This window comes from Artemia franciscana, chromosome 5 (genome assembly GCF_032884065.1).
Source record: "Artemia franciscana chromosome 5, ASM3288406v1, whole genome shotgun sequence".
NCBI classification, from domain to species: Eukaryota; Metazoa; Arthropoda; class Branchiopoda; order Anostraca; family Artemiidae; genus Artemia; species Artemia franciscana.
This window is the reverse complement of record NC_088867.1, coordinates 3,391,503-3,409,239: the sequence shown is the minus strand read 5'-3', so window position 1 is coordinate 3,409,239 and position 17,737 is coordinate 3,391,503. Positions and strand designations below refer to the sequence as shown.

Sequence of the window (17,737 nt, the reverse complement as noted above, 5' to 3'; positions counted from 1 at the left end):
GTTTATTATTTTGGTTGTAGGAAAACAGGCACTCAGCTTACACCGAAGTATCGAGCATTAAATTTTCCTTAAGCCTTCTTCATAGCAATAATGATTCTCTTTTCTTTTTGGGTAAGAATCCATTGTTCTCAATAACCTCGCTTTTAACAGATGACATTCATGGAAGTATTTTAGAAGAAACTCATAATAGAAGAGAATATGCGTCACATTAATCTCTTTCCAGAATGATTTTATTTGAATATTTGTCTATTGGTAACAGTCTAAACTTACTATTATTTGCTAAAAATTAATGAGGAGTATCAATGCAAAAGCGATATCTTATTATGTAAAAATTAATATCACCTTGCGTCATCTATTTATTTTGAAAAATCTCAACTCTGCCGGTGACGTTTATGGAAGAAATTAAAGCGCCAATAATTATAGTTTTGAATATTTTACAGAAACCATTGCACATCTTGAAGTTGTTCCAAAAAATCTAGACATTGCTAATAAGATCTTAGGCATAAGGGATCTCACATTGAATAATATAGTGATCAAATTTGAAATGAAGCCAGAAAATATGCTATACTCAAGCAGAAAAGGAGTACTATACGTTCCCAGGGACTTAGCTACTCCTGAAGAACTCTGTAAGGAGATTCAGCAAGTAGAACAGGTTACAAAGGCAACTGTACTAAACCCTCATCCCACATCTAGAGATGGTAAACCATACACTAGCTACACTATACATGTTGACTTCTCTCAAGAAATGGATTTTCCTACAATAATTCCTATATGGAGTGCCCTCACTGTGGTGAAACAGTTCATACCAAAACCGTTGAGATGTTTCAAGTGCCAGAAATTTGGCCATAACTCTCTAAACTGTTGGGGTAAAGATACTTGTGGTATTTGTGGAGATAATCACCCCATGACAGCTTGCCCTGAGTTAAACAAAAACAGAAATGAACAAAAAGTAAGATGTGCAAACTGTAATGGACAGCACACTGCCCTCAGTAAAGAGTGCCAGGATTACAAGTTTAGAGCTGCAATTCTGAAAACGTCAGTCACAAAAGGTATATCATTCAAAGATGCAGTTCAAGCTTTCACTGACACCAAAGGGAAGACTCTGCACACACCACCACCAGCTTTAAACTTTGAACATTTTCCAGTCCTTGTTCACCCTTCAATCCCACCAGAAGCAAAAATACAGGAACCAATTAACAAGGAAGTTGTCTTACTGAGAGAAAAAATAGACCAACTAACCACAGTAGTGTCATCATTGTGCTCACTGATTGCTTCCAGTGTAAAGTTAAGCAAAAGCTCGAAGTCAGAGGTACAGAAGATCCTGTCTTCACTGAAGAAATCTGAATCCTTTGTTTCTGGAAATGAAACAGACTCAGAGGATGGTATGGATGAAGATATCTTTGTTCCAAAGAAAATTTTGTCCTCTCCAGAGAAAAAGACATTAAATAAGCGTGTTCATAAACAAAAAATCAAAGAATGACTACAAGGGTAATCCAACTAAACATTAGGGGAATGGGAAAATCAAAGGTAGTAGAATTGAAAAACCTTCTAGTGAGGAGTAAGCCAGATATTGTACTAATTCAGGAAACTTTATTGAATGAACAGAAAACTTCCCCAAATTTTAAAGGCTATAGCATGGCTAGATGGGATAGGAAGACAGGACCAGGGGGAGGACTTATGACTTTAGTTAAGGATAATATCCCGTTTAAAATAGTAGATGATTTTACCCCAGGAAAAAATGAAATTGGGATTATATCTGTCAAAGAGGATGGAACGGATAACTGGATATCCGTTATCAACTATTATAACAGGACTGCAACTGACTTTGATTTTAAACAGTTCAAAGATGCTTTTCAGAAATGTAATGAGAGGAAAATAATTGCTGGTGACTTCAACCTTCATAACCCAATGTGGGACTCAACATCTTCTCCAAATAATAATTCTAATTTACTGGCAGATTTTATTACTGATCCTCAAAATATGGTTTGTCTTATCACTCCAATAGATCTAGGTACTAGGCTAAACCCCTTAAATGGGAAGACTTCTACTATAGATTTAACAATTGCTTCTTTAGACCTTTCAGTTGACTTTGAGGTTATTATACCGTCACCCTTTGACTCTGATCATTTCCCAGTGATGTCAGTGCTTAATTTTTCTGCTTATAGACTTCAGTTAATGAAGTCGGTGAGTTGGAAGTTCCGCAAGGAGTCCTGGCCTGAATGGCAGAGAGAGGTAGACTCGGATCTGACGGATGTTGAACTACCTACCTCTGTTGAGGAGCTTAATGAGAAGTTAACTCAAGTTATGGTGAATGCTAGTGAAAGGGTATTTGGGTATGTAAAACTTAAAAGAAAATCTAGAAACTCCACACCAGGGTGGAATGCTGCATGCCAAAAAGCTTATAAGGAACGAAACACGGCAAGAAACAAGTTTAGAAGAAATCCTACAGTTACAAACAAAATTGAAATGAATGCAAAACAAGCCATCTTTAGGAAAATTGTTCCCCAAGAAATCAAGAATGGATGGAAGACTCTAATTGAGACAAAGTTTACGAAGACTACATCAATCAAAGAGTTGTGGAGGAGCTGGAAAGTCTACACTGGACAAAGGTCTTCCCCAATATCTGGCATCATGATACACAACGGAACCACTGCCGCCACAACACCCGAGAAAATAAAACTTCTGAAAGAGTATCTAATTGCAAACATTCCTCCACAACTTTCTACTCAAAACCGACCCACTATGCAACCTACACAGGTCTTCCCTAAGAATGATATTGAACTTGTAGAACAGGATATTGATACGATTATTAAAAAATTAAAACCAGGGGCTATGGGCCCAGACAGGATTCACAATGAGATGCTGTCCAACATGTCCCCCCTGCTTAAGGCTTCTGTCTTAACTTTGTTTAATAGGTCCATCAAGGAAGGTTATGTCCCATCGCTTTGGAAAAAAGCTGCAATAATACCAATCCTGAAACCCCAAAAGGACCCTACATCCCCAAAATCATATCGCCCAATTGCCTTGACTTCATGCCTCTGCAAGCTAATGGAGAGACTGATAAAAAAGAAAGTTCTACCAGAAATTGAGAAAGTAGTTCAGCCAGAACAACTAGGCTTTCTGCCCCAACGCAGTACAATAGACTGTCTTGTGAGGCTTGAAAATCAAATAAAACAGGGATTCCGCCTAGGAAAAGAAACTCTAGCTGTTTTCCTTGATATGACTTCAGCATTTGACAGAGTGAATATCCCTACTCTAATGGCAAAACTAAAGAAGCTAAATATTAGCCCTCAAATCGTGGAATGGATTGGTAATTTCTTGACTGAGAGGAAAATAGAAATAACTTTAGAAAATCATTCGTCTGGCTTTTTTAGTGCTCCAAATAATGTGGGTCTCCCCCAAGGAGGGGTACTAAGTCCTTTATTGTTTTTAGTATATTGTCACGATATAAACTTAGATACGATACTGGGTTGTAAACTATACTTATATGCTGATGACATTGCAGTAGCTGCCTCCTCTCGAGATAGGGGATGCCTTAAGGCTTCAGTCCAAAAAGCCCTGTATTACTTAGAAAATTGGACAATGGAAAACTACATGTCATTTTCAACAGAGAAGTCAGTAAGTGTTCTTTTCTCAAGGAAAAATCGAACAAATGCTCAACCCCCCATTGTGTCTTTAGCAGGAGTGGACATCCAACATGCAGAGAAATTTTGCTATCTAGGAGTCTTACTGGATTCAAAGTTGCTATGGACTAACCACATCGACTATCTTGTTGGTAACCTGAGAAGTAGGGCAAACTTTGTCAATGCAATCTGCCTCTCTAAAAGAGGAGCCCCATATTCTTGTGTTTCAAAACTAATTGGAGCAACAATCACCAGCAAACTGGACTATGGTAGCATGTTCTATAGGGAAGCAACTAAGCACAACCTCCAGAAACTTGATTCAGCTTTTAATCAAGTTCTCCGACGAGCTCTAGGCTGCTTAAAAACCACCCCCACCCCAGCCCTCTACTGTGAGCTTGGCGTCACATCACTTCAGAGGAGAAGAAATAATCTTCAAGCCCGTTACTTTCTAAAAAAAATGGGATCAACAAATCATATTGTTTATAAAGAATGCATTGCTACATGGAATCAAGATCTCCAGTTTAGACCAAGGTTTTCCCCTACAGTCTATAAATATTCTTGTCTGATGAGTAATGCTGGCCTTCCAGGCCTAGTTCCAACCCCAAATATAGATGACCTTTCCTCACGTTCAACGGAATAGGTAATGTAATTAATTTAGCTCTAGATAATAGAATTAATGATTCAGGAACAATAATTTTAAAATTAGAGTGGTAAGGCTGACTCTGCAATGGACTGACTTTACTCACATATATACTGACGGATCTAAGTCGGAAATGGGTGTAGGCTGCGCTTTTGTAGTCCCGTCAACTGGTACTTCTTGCGGATTTAAGCTACCTGACAAGCTTACTGTTTTTTCTGCAGAAATGATTGCTATTTATCAAGCACTTCTTTATATTAAGTCAAACGGTATAGTTGGTAGCTTTTTGATTTGTTCTGATTCTCTATCTGTATTAAATTACTTAGCTATGAAACGAAATGATGCCAAAGAAACTGCTGCACAAATTGAAAAAATAGTTGATGACCTTCTAATACATGGCTATGATCTACAACTTACATGGGTCCCAGCACATGCAGGTATTCCTGGGAACGAGTCAGCTGACAAAATGGCAAAATGGGCTTGCAGAAATGGTGAATTGTTGGATGTAAACTTGTCCCTGAGTGAATATATTCAGGGTTATGAGGCCAAATCCGCAATTGATGAGAAAGCTGATTTCACAAGAAAGTCCACTAATACAATCTTGGATCTATATGATTTTAAGCCTCCTCCATTGGACCAATTCACAGTGAGAGGAAAATTGCCACAACAATATTTCGAATCAGATCTGGCCATGCTAAAGTGAATTCTGTTTTCTTTAAATGGAATTTGGTTGACTCCCCAAATTGCATTGTATGTAATATATATGAAGATGTCCGCCATGTTATAATGTCGTGTAAAAAGTATTATATCCAGCGTGAAATATTAAAAAGAAAAGTTCTAAAGCTCTTTGGTGCCTTTACTTTCCGTGCGGTGGTGGGTCATTCATCCGCCCCTCCGTGGGCTCGTAGGGTGTCTGTTTCTGCACTGGGTTGTTTTATTAGAACTTCAAGTTTATTCGATGTGCTTTAACAGTCTTGGGTCATGTTGTATCAAGTCAAATGTTTATTAATGTATTCAATATATTGTATAAGTTTAATGTGTTTCCCACGAACTTTAATGTAAATTGTAATTTACGGCTGTAAATACTATAGAATTAATTAGGGTGGTCTGACGTAGGTGGCTATACTAGTGGAAAAAATGGTTTGCCACCAATAAAGAATCTGCAAATAACGATTCTAAGTGATTCACTAATCTGAAAGTAGTCATCGTTTCTTAAAAATTCTCCATACACATTGTCTGGACAAGATTGATACGTAAGTGACGGAGCTGATTCATGCTCCAAAAACGTTGGAATCAACAACAACAACAACCATTGCTCAAAGAAATGTCTAGTGATTCTGAAGAGAAAACTGTACGAGAATCCAAAAAAAATTCTGTAAGTCATTTATCAAACAATTTTCTTTTATAACAATATATATATCTACAATAAAATTCTAGTTGAGCTGTTCTAGAGGAACGGGTTTAGGTTAGGAAAATGATACTTTCAGGGATGGGTCTACAGGGTAAAGTATGTCCCGGGAAGGTATTATAAATTACCAACATCTACTCCTTCTCCCTCTAGATGGCCCTGAAATTTGCCTACATGACACGTCTATATCTATTGAAATTTAGACAAAACAACATTTTACCTTAATTTTCAGTTACTAGGCTAGTTGCTTTTTTTCTGCCTTTCTTCAGCCAAAGAATCATCAATATATGGAACCAGCTCTTTGAAGAAACAGTTTCTGCTACTTCAACTGACATGTTCAAGTCCCACCTTGATAGGGAATGGCTCTGCCAGGAGTTCCTTCACAATTGGGGGTAAAATTCTAGTTGATCGACTTCTTGCTATCTTGGAAAGGGTTTAGGTTAGGAAAATGAAACTTTCAGGGATGGGTCTACTGGCTAAAGTATATCATGGGAAGGTATTTTAAAGTACCCACATCCACTCCTTCCTCTAGACAGCCCTGAAATTTGCCTATATGACAGGTCTATTACCTATTGAAATTTTGACAAAACAACAATTTACCTTAATTTTCAGTTACTAGTTGCTTTTTCTCTGCCTTTAGTTCTGAAAATACAATTCCTGTTATTTGAGTAGAATTTTGAGTCATATCAGTGTTTTTTTTCAAAATTTAGGAAATGTATTTGCATATCTTTAACACCTTATAAAATGGAATTAAGCAAAGTTATGAAGCTGAAAACATTGTTGTACTTCAATTAAGCAGAAGATCTATTTTACATGGTTTCACTTTTACAACATACAAATTTTTAAAGGTCATCAAAGGTCAGAGCCCTAAGGAGAAGGAGTCAAGGTAGTTGCTTCCAAATACCTTCTTGGAACATGCTTTAGTCTGTAGATTTATCCCTGAAAGTTTTACTTTCCTAACCTAAACCCTTTCTGATACAGCAAGAATTCAATTAACTAGAATATTACCATTAGCATTTTCTATTTCTCTTGTTCTGGTTCTGAAAATACTATTCTTGTTATTTGAGTAGAATTTTAAGCCATATCAATGGTTTTTATGGCACTTGGCATTTACCAAGTGTCATATAGTAGCCTAATTGCAATTTCTGTTGGTCTGTTTGTCTGTCTTGGTTTTGCTAGTCTGGGCACTTCCAGATAAGCTAGGACAATCAAGTTTGGCAGGTGTATCAGAGACCACACCAGATTAAATTGGGATAAAATTCTAGTTAATTAACTTCTTGCTATCTCAGAAAGGGTTTAGGTTAGGAAAATGAAACTTTCAGGAATGAATCTACAGACTAAAGTATATCCTGGGAAGGTATTTTGAAGCAACTATCTCCATAGTTGCAGATGCAGAGAAAAGGCAACTGGTAACTGAAAATTAAGGTAAAGTGTTATTTTGTCAAAATTTCAATAGGTATAGACCTGTCATATAGGTGAATTTCAGGGCTCTCTAGAGGGAGAAGGAGTGGAGATGGGTACTTCAAAATACCTTCCTGTGACATACTTTTGTCTTTAGAACCATCCCTGAAAGTTTCATTTTCCTAACTTAACCCCTTTCCATGATAGCCAAAAGTCACTGAACTAGAATTTTCTCTGATTCAACCATCTGGGGGAGGAAGGGGAGAGTAGGGGGATGATTAATTTGGAAAAATTAGAAAAAATGAGGTGTTTTTAACTTAAAAGGGGCTGTCAGATCTTAATGAAATGTAATATTTGGAAGGATATTGTGTCTCAGAGCTGTTATTGTAAATCCTGACCAAATCTGGTGACATTGGTGGGAGTTGGGAGAGGGACACCTGAAATCTTGGAAAATGCATAGAATGGAGAGATTGGGATGAAACTTGGTGGTAAAAATAAGCACAAGTCCTAGATACAGGATTGACTTATCCAGCATAGATCTGCTCTCTTTGGGTCAGTTGGGGGGAGGGTTAGTATCTGAAAAATTAGGAATTAGAGCTATTTTTAACTTACAAAGGAGTGATCTGATCTTAACAAAATTTGATATTAAGAAGGACCTTGTAACTCAGATCTCTTATTTTAAATCCCAACTGGATCCAGTGTCATTGGGTTGAGTTGGGGGGGGGGCTGGAAATCTTAGAACATGCTTAGAGCAGAGAGATTGGGATGAAACTTGGTGGGAAGAATAAGCACAAGTCTTAGATACATTATTGACACAACTGCACCAGATCTACTCTCTTTGGGGGAGTTGAGGGGGACCTAATTCAGTAATTCAGAAAAATTAGAAAAAATGAGGTATTTATAAACAGGTGATGAGATCTTAATGAAATTTGATATTTAGAAGGATCTTGTGCTCCAGAGCTCTTATTTTAAATCTGTACCAGATCTGGTGATGTCAGAGAGGGAAACCAGAAATATTGGAAAACACAAAAATTGAGGTATCTTTATCTTATGAATGGGTGACTGGATCTTAATGAAACTTGATATATAGAGATCTTATGTCTGAGATACACTATTTTCAATTTGATTTTTCTGAGGACATAGGGAGTTGGAGGGGGGAAACACAATTCTTGGAAGCCAGAAATCTTGGAAAATGCTTATAGTAGAGAGATTTGAGATGAAACTTGATGGGAAGAATAAGTAAAATTTATAGATACATGATTGACATAACTGGACTGGATCCACTCTATATGTGGGAGTTGGGGGGGATATTCAGTGCTTTGGCAAGTTTGGTGCTTCTGGATGTGCTAGGACAGTGAAAACTGGTAGGTGTGTCAGGGACCTTCACAAATTGACTTGATAACAGTCATTTTCCAGATTTGACCATCTGGGGGACTGGAGCAAGAGGAAAAATTAAAAAAACAAGGTACTTCTAACTTACAAATAGGTGATTAGAACTTAATGAAATTTGATATTTAGAAGGACCATGTGTCTCATAGCTCTTATTTCAAATCCTGACTGTATCTGGTGATGTTGGTGGGAGTTGGAGAAGAAGCAGGAAATCTTGGAAAATGCTTAGGGTGAGAAATTGGGAAGAAACTTGGTGGGAAGAATAAGCACAAGTCCTAGATACATGATTGACATAACCAGACTGAATCTGCTTTCTTTGGGGGAGTTTGGGGTGTTAATTCAGAAAAATGGAGGTACTTTTAACTTACAAACAGGTGACTGGATCTGAATGAAATTTGATATTTGGAAGGAACTCATGTCTCAGAGCTCTTATTTTAAATCCTGACCAGATCTGGTGACATTGGAGGGAGTTGAAGGGGAAAAACCAGAAATCTTGGAAAACACTTAGAGTGAAGAGATTGGAATGAAACTTGGTGGGTAGAATAAGTAAATTTCACATCATTGATGTAAGTAGATTAGATCAGCTCTCTTTGGGAGAGTTAGGGGGTCCACTTCTTTGGCAAGTTTGGTGCTTTTGGATGTGCTAGGATGATGAAAGTAGGTAGGCATCTTGGGGACCTATGCAAATTGACTTGATAAAGTTGTTTTCCCTGATTTGACCATCTCGGGGGGGGGGTTAAAGGGAGAGGAAAAATTAGAAAAAATGAAAATGAAATGAATGAATTTGTTCCAGAGGTTGGCAACATGGTAAGAAAATAGGTGTGTTGTCACTTTGAGGAGAAATGCCTGGATAACTGCAAGTTATGTCCCCTTGTACAAGAGTCCTGAGATTCCAGAGGAAGGAGATTGGGAAATATCTTTGAATTAATAAGTTTATGAACAAGAACGGCATCTTTCCATCTTCTTCTATAAACCAGAGTTGGGAGTTTCAGCTTGCATAGCCTTGTAGGGTAAGGGAGTAAGAATTGAGAAGTAAAAATTGTTTTCTTAACACGTTTTCCTAGGTGAAGAGGCCTATGTAGGGTTACTCCCTGCTGTCCAACTAAAAAGTGTTGGCTAACATTGCTAGAGAATGTCTTAAACAAATTGAATTCTTAACATGCTTCCTTAGGTGAAGAGGCCTATGTAGGCTTACTTCCTGCTGTCCAACTAAAAACCGTTAGCTAACATTGTTAGAGAATATCTTAAACAAATCGAATATATATATATATATATATATATATATATATATATATATATATATATATATATATATATATATATATATATATATATATATATATGAAATTGTAAATGTTCAAAATTGTTTTTTATCTGCTTGGATTCAATTAGCTTTGTGAGTCACCTTTTTTAGTCTTATGCCAGCTATGATGGTAAAAGTAAAAGTTAGGTTAGATTATGTCAGTCTAGGTTAGGTTAGATTATATTAGATTAGGTTCAATTTGGTTCTAAATATCAGAAATTGGCTAAAAACCTCACCTAACCAAACTTAATCTATTCTAAACTGTCATCATCAGAACTTGCATTAAATTAAAAAAGTTGACCAGCAACACTGACTAAATTCAAGCAGAAAAAAGGTATTTTGGACATTCACTGGTGAATGTCAACATTTACCAATTTGCAGACATTCATGGTAATATATATATATATATATATATATATATATATATATATATATATATATATATATATATATATATATATATATATATATATATATATATATATATATATATATATATAATTATGTGTCCAGTGTAATATAATGCTATTTTTATTTTAAGTCATAACCATTATTGTATATTCTGATTGGCCAAGTTTATATTCAATATGAAGCTATTACTACCAGGGCTGTCATGTATGGGGGAGGATCGCCTCCCCCACTAAATGTTTTTGGTCAATTAATAAAAAACCGTCAGTAAAATCATGGTGCTTTGCACCACAATTTTTTCAATGCTGCTAAAATCCTTTGTTTGATTCAATAAGGACCACAAAAATGTTTTTGGTCAATCAGTAAAAAAAAGTCAGTAAAATCATGGTGCTTTGCACCACAATTTTTTCAATGCTGCTGCTAGAATCCTTTGTTTGGTTTGATTCAATAAAGACCACAAAAATACTGACATGTCATCTACAGAAATTTTGAACTTGGTCAGTGAACAGAGCAGTTTTACTGACTGCTGCCGTGATTTTCCAGGTGGTGCCATAATTTCTCATTTGGTTAAATATACAGCATTAAAATAGTGACATGATGCATACCAAAATCTGAATCTTGGTTGATAAATGCAGTGGTTTTAATGACTTGTGCTATGATTTTATGTATTGTATTTTAAATGGGTATTATGCTATTTTTTGACAAAACCCATTGGTAAAAATGACTAGCCAGTCGGTAAAATTTCTTGTCCCCCCCCCATACATTTTGGCTAGTAACGACCCTTATTACTACTTTCTTTTTTTCTTTAAACAGGCTGAGGAAGATGAGCAAGAAGATGGGCCAAAAATAAATGTTGTGGAAGAAAAGGGTAAATTAATTTTGTACTATTGTGTGTACCCTCTGGCTAGTAATTAGCTGGGAATACAAGATACTTTATATAGTTGGATGATTGACATACTTGACATATATAAATGAGATCACAGTTGTGATTAAAATTTAATAGTACTTTTAAAGACACCTGAGATAAATAAGATTTTTTTGTGGATAGGGAATGAAGTGTGCCACCCCACAAGTGACGACAGTGAGAGTATGGCACTGTAAAAGAAAAATATGTAATAGGTGCTAAATTTTTCATGTTTGGAAAAAACAATCCACTCAGAGGCAATTTTCCAAAGACTACACAATTATTTCTAAGTTCGGGGGGAGGGTTTAAAGGTAGGAAATGATATTTAATTCCACTTGATTTCTCGGAATTTTTCTGGTCTATACCGTTGTTATGAAAGCATCTTACAACGTTATGAAAACATCTTACACCCCCAACCTCCTCCCACCCCCGAAAAAGCTTCTTTGTTGTGTGTATTTATGATCAATTTTATCCGTTTCCTCAGCAATTTGAGTGATTTAAGGAATAATTTTGTTTGATTATATTAAATTTTGTTATATATATTTGATTATTTATTTTTGAAACTTTCCGTATAATGCCAAGTTCCGGTTTGTGAATAAAGTATTGAAGTATCCTAGAACTGCAATTGGAAGTAACTCAGTAATAAAATTGGAAATGCAAAACTACTATAATTTTCCAATTCAGTTAAAGCAATCTTAATGTTAGCAGCTTGTCGAAAAAACCTGAGATTCGAAAGAAAAAAAATCAAGTTTTTTAAGTCTTATGATGATAAAACAGTTCGTGTTAACGAACTGTAGTAAGGAGTGATCCGGCTCAATAGTGAACGAAACTGTAAAAAACGGAATTTTGATACTAATAGATACATCAGAAGAATTGGATTTTATGCTGATTTTAAATATATAAGTTTCATCAAATTTTGTTCTACTCATCAAAAGTTACGAGCCTGAAAAAATTTACCTTGTTTTGGAAAATAGGGGGAAACATCCCCTAAAAGTCATAGGATCTTAACGAAAATCACATTATCACATTCAGCGTATCAGAGAATTCTAATGTAGATGTTTCAAGCTCCTATTTACGAAAATGTGGAACTTAGTATTTTTCGCCAGAAGACCCATCATGGGTGCTTGTTTATTTCTTTTTTTTAAGGGGTGATTGTATCGAACAAGTGGTCCTAGAATGTCGCGAGAGGGCTCATTCTAACGGAAACTAAAAGTTCTAGTGCTCTTTTTAAGTGACCAAAAAATTGGTGGTCACCTAGGCCCCCTCCCGCGCTCATTTTTTCGCCAAGTCATTAGATCAAAATTTTGAGATAGCCATTTTGTTCAGCATAGTCGAAAAACAAAGACCTATTCAGAGGGATTTCTTGGTTGGGAGAGGTTGAGGGGAGGGGTCTTTGCGGGAGGATCTTCCCTCGGAGGAATTTGTCATGGGAGAAGAGAAATTCCATGAAGGGGGTGCAGGATTTTCTTGCATTATTTTTAAAAAATACTAAGAAAATTAAATATTATGAAAAGAGAAATCACCAATGCAACAGCACAAAAAAAAAAGAGACAGAAGGAGAAAAGGAAGAATGTTTTCCTAAATTAGTGATTAATATAGACCAGCACTTGAATGAGGCCTTAACCCTACTCATACATACAATCACATAGGTCAAACAGCATAGCCATACACAATCAACCATAAAGAATAATCCATGGACAGGCAGTCATGTCGTCAATAAGTATAAGTCGTCATTTACCATACAATAAAAACAATAAAGACAAATAATTCAGAGGCAACAACCCAACACAAGGGCTCATCAGGAGAATACACTTTCCTATAGGGTTTCGGCACTTTAAATTCTCTACCCAGTCAAGTGTTGTGCCTACCACAGAACTTCCATGGCATCCCCTTGTCAGGTATCACCCCTAAAATACATGTCTATGAAAAAAAAACAGCAAATGTAGAACAACCAAGTAACACCAAAACAAGCTTATCCTGTTAATATATTCCTCTTTTTAGCAACAATAGGTGAACTAAATATGATAAAATTTGCCAAATCACAAATATTAACACTTTACAAAAAACCTGAATGAACTAAACAATTATAGAATTCATCTTTACCATGTGGCTATTTTTTAAAAAAAATCTGCTCTATTAGAAACACAATTCAAAATAAATAGCACTGCATCATCTTTTCGCGAACCTCCGAAATTAGCTGAAAATTTCCTTAAGTATTTCTAGATAATTCTTTTGGTATTAATTTAAAAAGTTCATTATAATGAAAAGTAAATTTTTTAAATTGCCAAGTTAATTTATTTGCAGAAAAACCTCTTAATATCAATTTTTGGCTCAAGATTTTACATCTATTTATAAAATCAATATAATTACTACAAATCCTTGCATAACGAAGTAACTTTGAGAAAAACGCCGAATATGTGATATTTGAGTGTATATTACTTTAAACTAATCACTTCAAAAACAAAATCATCCGTTTTGTTATATATTTTAAAACTTAATTTATTATTATCAGAAATATTAATATTTAAATCTAAGAAATGATCTTCATGCCCAGCGCCATGACTAGGTTCAAGAAATTTTAACTGAAATTAAGAACCAGTATTAAGACTTAAAATGAACAGAAATTATTACGCATGTGGGGGGTTCATCTCCTCTTAAATACCTCGCTCTTTACGCTGAAGTATTTTTAGTAATTTTAACTTTTTATTCTACAGCCTTTGTGATTCAGGAGTCATTCTTAAAGAATTGGGACAAAATTAAAGCTTTAGTGTAAAGAGCGAGATTTTAAGGGGGGCGAACCCCCTCATATATATAATAAAAATATATGAATATAGAAGTTCGTTACGGAATTTAAATCATAAGCGACCTATATTTTTTACTGATAAAAACGTTCGTTAAAAATTAGGAATTCTAGTTGCCTTTTTAAGTAACCGAAAAATTAGAGAGCAACTAGGCCTCGTCCCCACCCTTTTTCTCAAAATCGTCTGAACAAAACTAAGACAAAGCCATTGAGCAAAAAATAAATTAATACGCAATTTCGTTTTGATTATTCATTTGCGGAGAAACAAAATCAAACATGTATTAATTCAAAACGTTCAGAAATTAAATCAAAAAAAAATATTTTTTTTTTACTGAAAGTAAGGAGCGACGTTAAAACTTAAAACGAACAGAAATTAATCCGTGTATGAAAGGGGCTGTTCCCTCCTCAACGCCCCGCTTTTTACGCTAAAGTTATTTACTGTTTTATACATTATATTTGAGTGAAATAGTCAAACCTTAGCGTAAAGAGTGGGGCGTTCACAAATTATAAAGCTTATGAAATATGACTGATTCTCTGTTTGTCAGGCTTAGGAGCGAATCAAGATCAATTCGAACGGCATTTGGGTCAGTAATAGCTGCATTTTTTTTCAGTAATAGCAAGTAATCTAAAATAACAAGAAGTTGTTTCAATTTCACGAAAAGTTGAATGATACAGTGGATTTGTTCTTAGAATTTGGGAAATTTACCTGATTCCAATCCTTTGAAAAAATCATGATTTTCGATTTTAACCTGTTCTGGTGTTCCATTTTCACTTACTCTAGAAAACACAGTTGGATACTTAAAGAAGTTCTGTGCGTTGTACATCGTAAAAAAAAAAAAAAAAAAAAAAAAAAATAATTGATTAGGAAAATATTTTGAAAAAGACTAAGCCGTCCTCAGTGCTAATAAAAAAAATATATTTTTTTTTTTAACTGCAAGTATAGATTGACATTATATATAAATATATTTATACATTGACGTAAATTCATTCTAAAGCTCAACAATCTCTAATAAACCTCAAACTTTTGGGTTTCTGCTTTAAGGTTTTCGAATTACTTTAATCCATTGTCAAAATATATTGAAATATTTGTGCAATTACCAGTTTTTTACATTTTAAACAATTTTTTCCTCGGCACGATGTTTTTGGTAATTTCTGTTTGAGCCGCAAGCCTGTTTTCACATTGTTCTTGTGATTCCTCGGCACGCTTTCTTTTGGCATTATCTCATCTCTCTGAGCTGCAAGCCTGTTTTCACGTTGCTCTTGTGATTCCTCGGCACGCTTTCTTTTGTTACTTTCTCTTTTAGCCGCAACCCTGTTTTTACATTGCTCTTTTGGCATTATCTCTTTGAGCCGCAAGCCTGTTTGATTCCTATAATGACGTCATATACATATATACATGACGTCATATTGCTCAATCCTTTTGCAATAGGGACAAATTTTAGACATGTTGTGTGTATTTATGGTCCCTGTGTCCCACCTGTGAATATAGATAGATATGTATATATGTTTTTAACTACGTAAAACTTGCGAATATACAACATTCTTCACTGTCCCATTGTCTGTGCATATAAATAGATTGTCAGGTTTACCGACTCTTGAACATGCAACATATAATTGTCCATGGGAAAAACAATCCGTATTCAGATCTATGTCTCATTATTCTAATGATTGCCCATGAGCTTTATTGATGGTGATTGCTAATCGAACATTCCCCGTGTCCCCGTCGTCATTTATATATTCCCCCTGTGCCCCCGGCGTTCCCGTTGTAGTTGTGTCCCTGTGTCCCGGTCGTCATTTATATTCCCTGTGTCCCGGTCGTCATTTATATTCCCTGCGTCCCGGTCTGTAATTTCTCTTTGAATGCCCCGGTCGTCATTTATATTCCCTGTGTCCCGGTCGTCATTTGTGTCCCGGTGTAGTGTCATCTTATAATGACGTCATATACAAAGCCTTATATACTTATAATGACTTCATATACAAACCCACAAACATGCATACATACAACTTATTTTTATATACTAGCGGTTGGGGTGGCGCTTCGCGCCACCCCAACACCTAGTTGGTTGGGGCGCTTCGCGCCCCCCCAAGCCCCCCCCCCCCCCCGCGCGCGAAAGTCGTTACGCGTCATTGTAGTTGTGTCCCTATGTCCCACCTGTGAATATAGATAGATATATATATATGTTTTCAACTACGTAAAACTTGCGAATATACAAAATTCTTTGCTGTCCCATTGTCTGTGCATATAAATAGATTGTCGGGTTTACCGACTCTTGAACATGCAATATATAATTGTCCATGGTAAAAACAATCCGTATTCAGATCTATAAATGGTGATTGCTAATCGAACATTCCCTGTGTCCCCGTCGTCATTTATATATCCCCCTGCGCCCCCTGGCGTCCCCGTTGTAGTTGTGTCCCTGTGTCCCGGTCATCATTTATATTCCCTGTGTCCCGGTCGTTATTTGTGTCCCGGTGTCCCAGTCTGTAATTTCTCTTGGAGTGTCCCGGTCGTCATTTGTGTCCCGGTCTGTAATTTCGTCAGTCGACAAACAACTTCATGACGACATACAGCCCAATCCTTATAATGACGTCAGTCGACACACAAACATGACGTCAGTACACAGACAAACAACTTATTTTTATATATATAGATATAGATATAGTTTCTTTTTTAGTTTTTCTTTTTTTTTAGTTTTGCAGCTTTTTTTATTTTTAGTTTTTTACCTTTTTTATTTTTTCCTTTTTTTAGTTTTTTCTTTTTAGGTTTTTTCTTTTTTTAGCTTTTTTCGCGCCATATTACACAGTCAAAGGTGCAGACCATTCAAAAAGAAAGTTTTCTCTGAAAGATATGGATGATATCCCTCTTACAGAAAGAGATTATGACGACTACAAATATATGACGTCTGTGGCTGAAGACACATTGGACAGAGAAGAATATTCTAAATTCCATCTCAATCTTCCTGATATGTCAGTTAAGGATGGAACAAGTTCAACTACAGAACAACTAGATGTGGTTCACGTTCCTTTGACTGATTCTCATGAAGTTAAACGGGTTAAAGAAGTATTGAGAAAAGAGATTCCCCAAGATCAGTTTAGTAAAATTCATACAGATATTATGTCACAACTTGTTATGTTGCAAAAAGGTCAAGCCAATTTAAGAAGTCTTTTGATTCAGTTACAAGACAGAATTTCGAGTATGCAAACAGACATTAAAACTATCATGAACATAATCCTGTTCATTAAACCTCATTCATTCCTCAGAACCAGTTCATGAAAGCTCTTTGAAGAAAGTATATAAGTATTAAGACAATGTAAATTTGAGCGTCAAATTGTGTATAATGCGTTGTGATTAACCGAATAGTAGTGTAGATGATTATAAATCCATTAATGATTATGTTGTATTATTCATGATTACATAGAGCTATAACAAAGCCAATAAAAAGACCTGAATTTTAATAAGAGCAATTTAGACCAGCGATCTATGTATATATATCTTCTACAGAATAACAGTATTGGTAGGTTATAAGTATATTAGTTACGCGCCATTGTAGTTGTGTCCCTGTGTCCCACCTGTGAATATATATATATATATATATATATATATATATATATATATATATATATATATATATATATATATGTTTTTAATACGTAAAACTTGCGAATATACAACATTCTTCGCTGTCCCATTGTCTGTGCTTTTAAATAGATTGTCAGGTTTACCGACTCATGAACATGCAACATATAATTGTCCATGGGGAAAACAATCCTTATTCAGATCTATACCTCATTATTCTAATGATTGCCCTTGAGCTTTGTTGATGGTGATTGCTAATCGAACATTCTCTGTGTCCCGGTCGCTAT

At 35.6% G+C, this 17,737-nt stretch overlaps 1 protein-coding gene across 1 annotated transcript; it reads left to right on the top strand.

The window, feature by feature from the left end:
- The first annotated feature begins 380 nt into the window (after positions 1-380).
- On the top strand, positions 381-17,317 carry LOC136026881 (uncharacterized). The gene is made up of 4 exons (XM_065703681.1): positions 381-450; positions 5,577-5,635; positions 10,983-11,037; positions 16,654-17,317. Exons 1-4 carry the CDS (start codon positions 393-395, stop codon positions 17,145-17,147), a joined length of 666 nt encoding a protein of 221 aa, XP_065559753.1. The 5' UTR covers positions 381-392; the 3' UTR covers positions 17,148-17,317.
- The last annotated feature ends 420 nt before the right edge of the window (positions 17,318-17,737 follow it).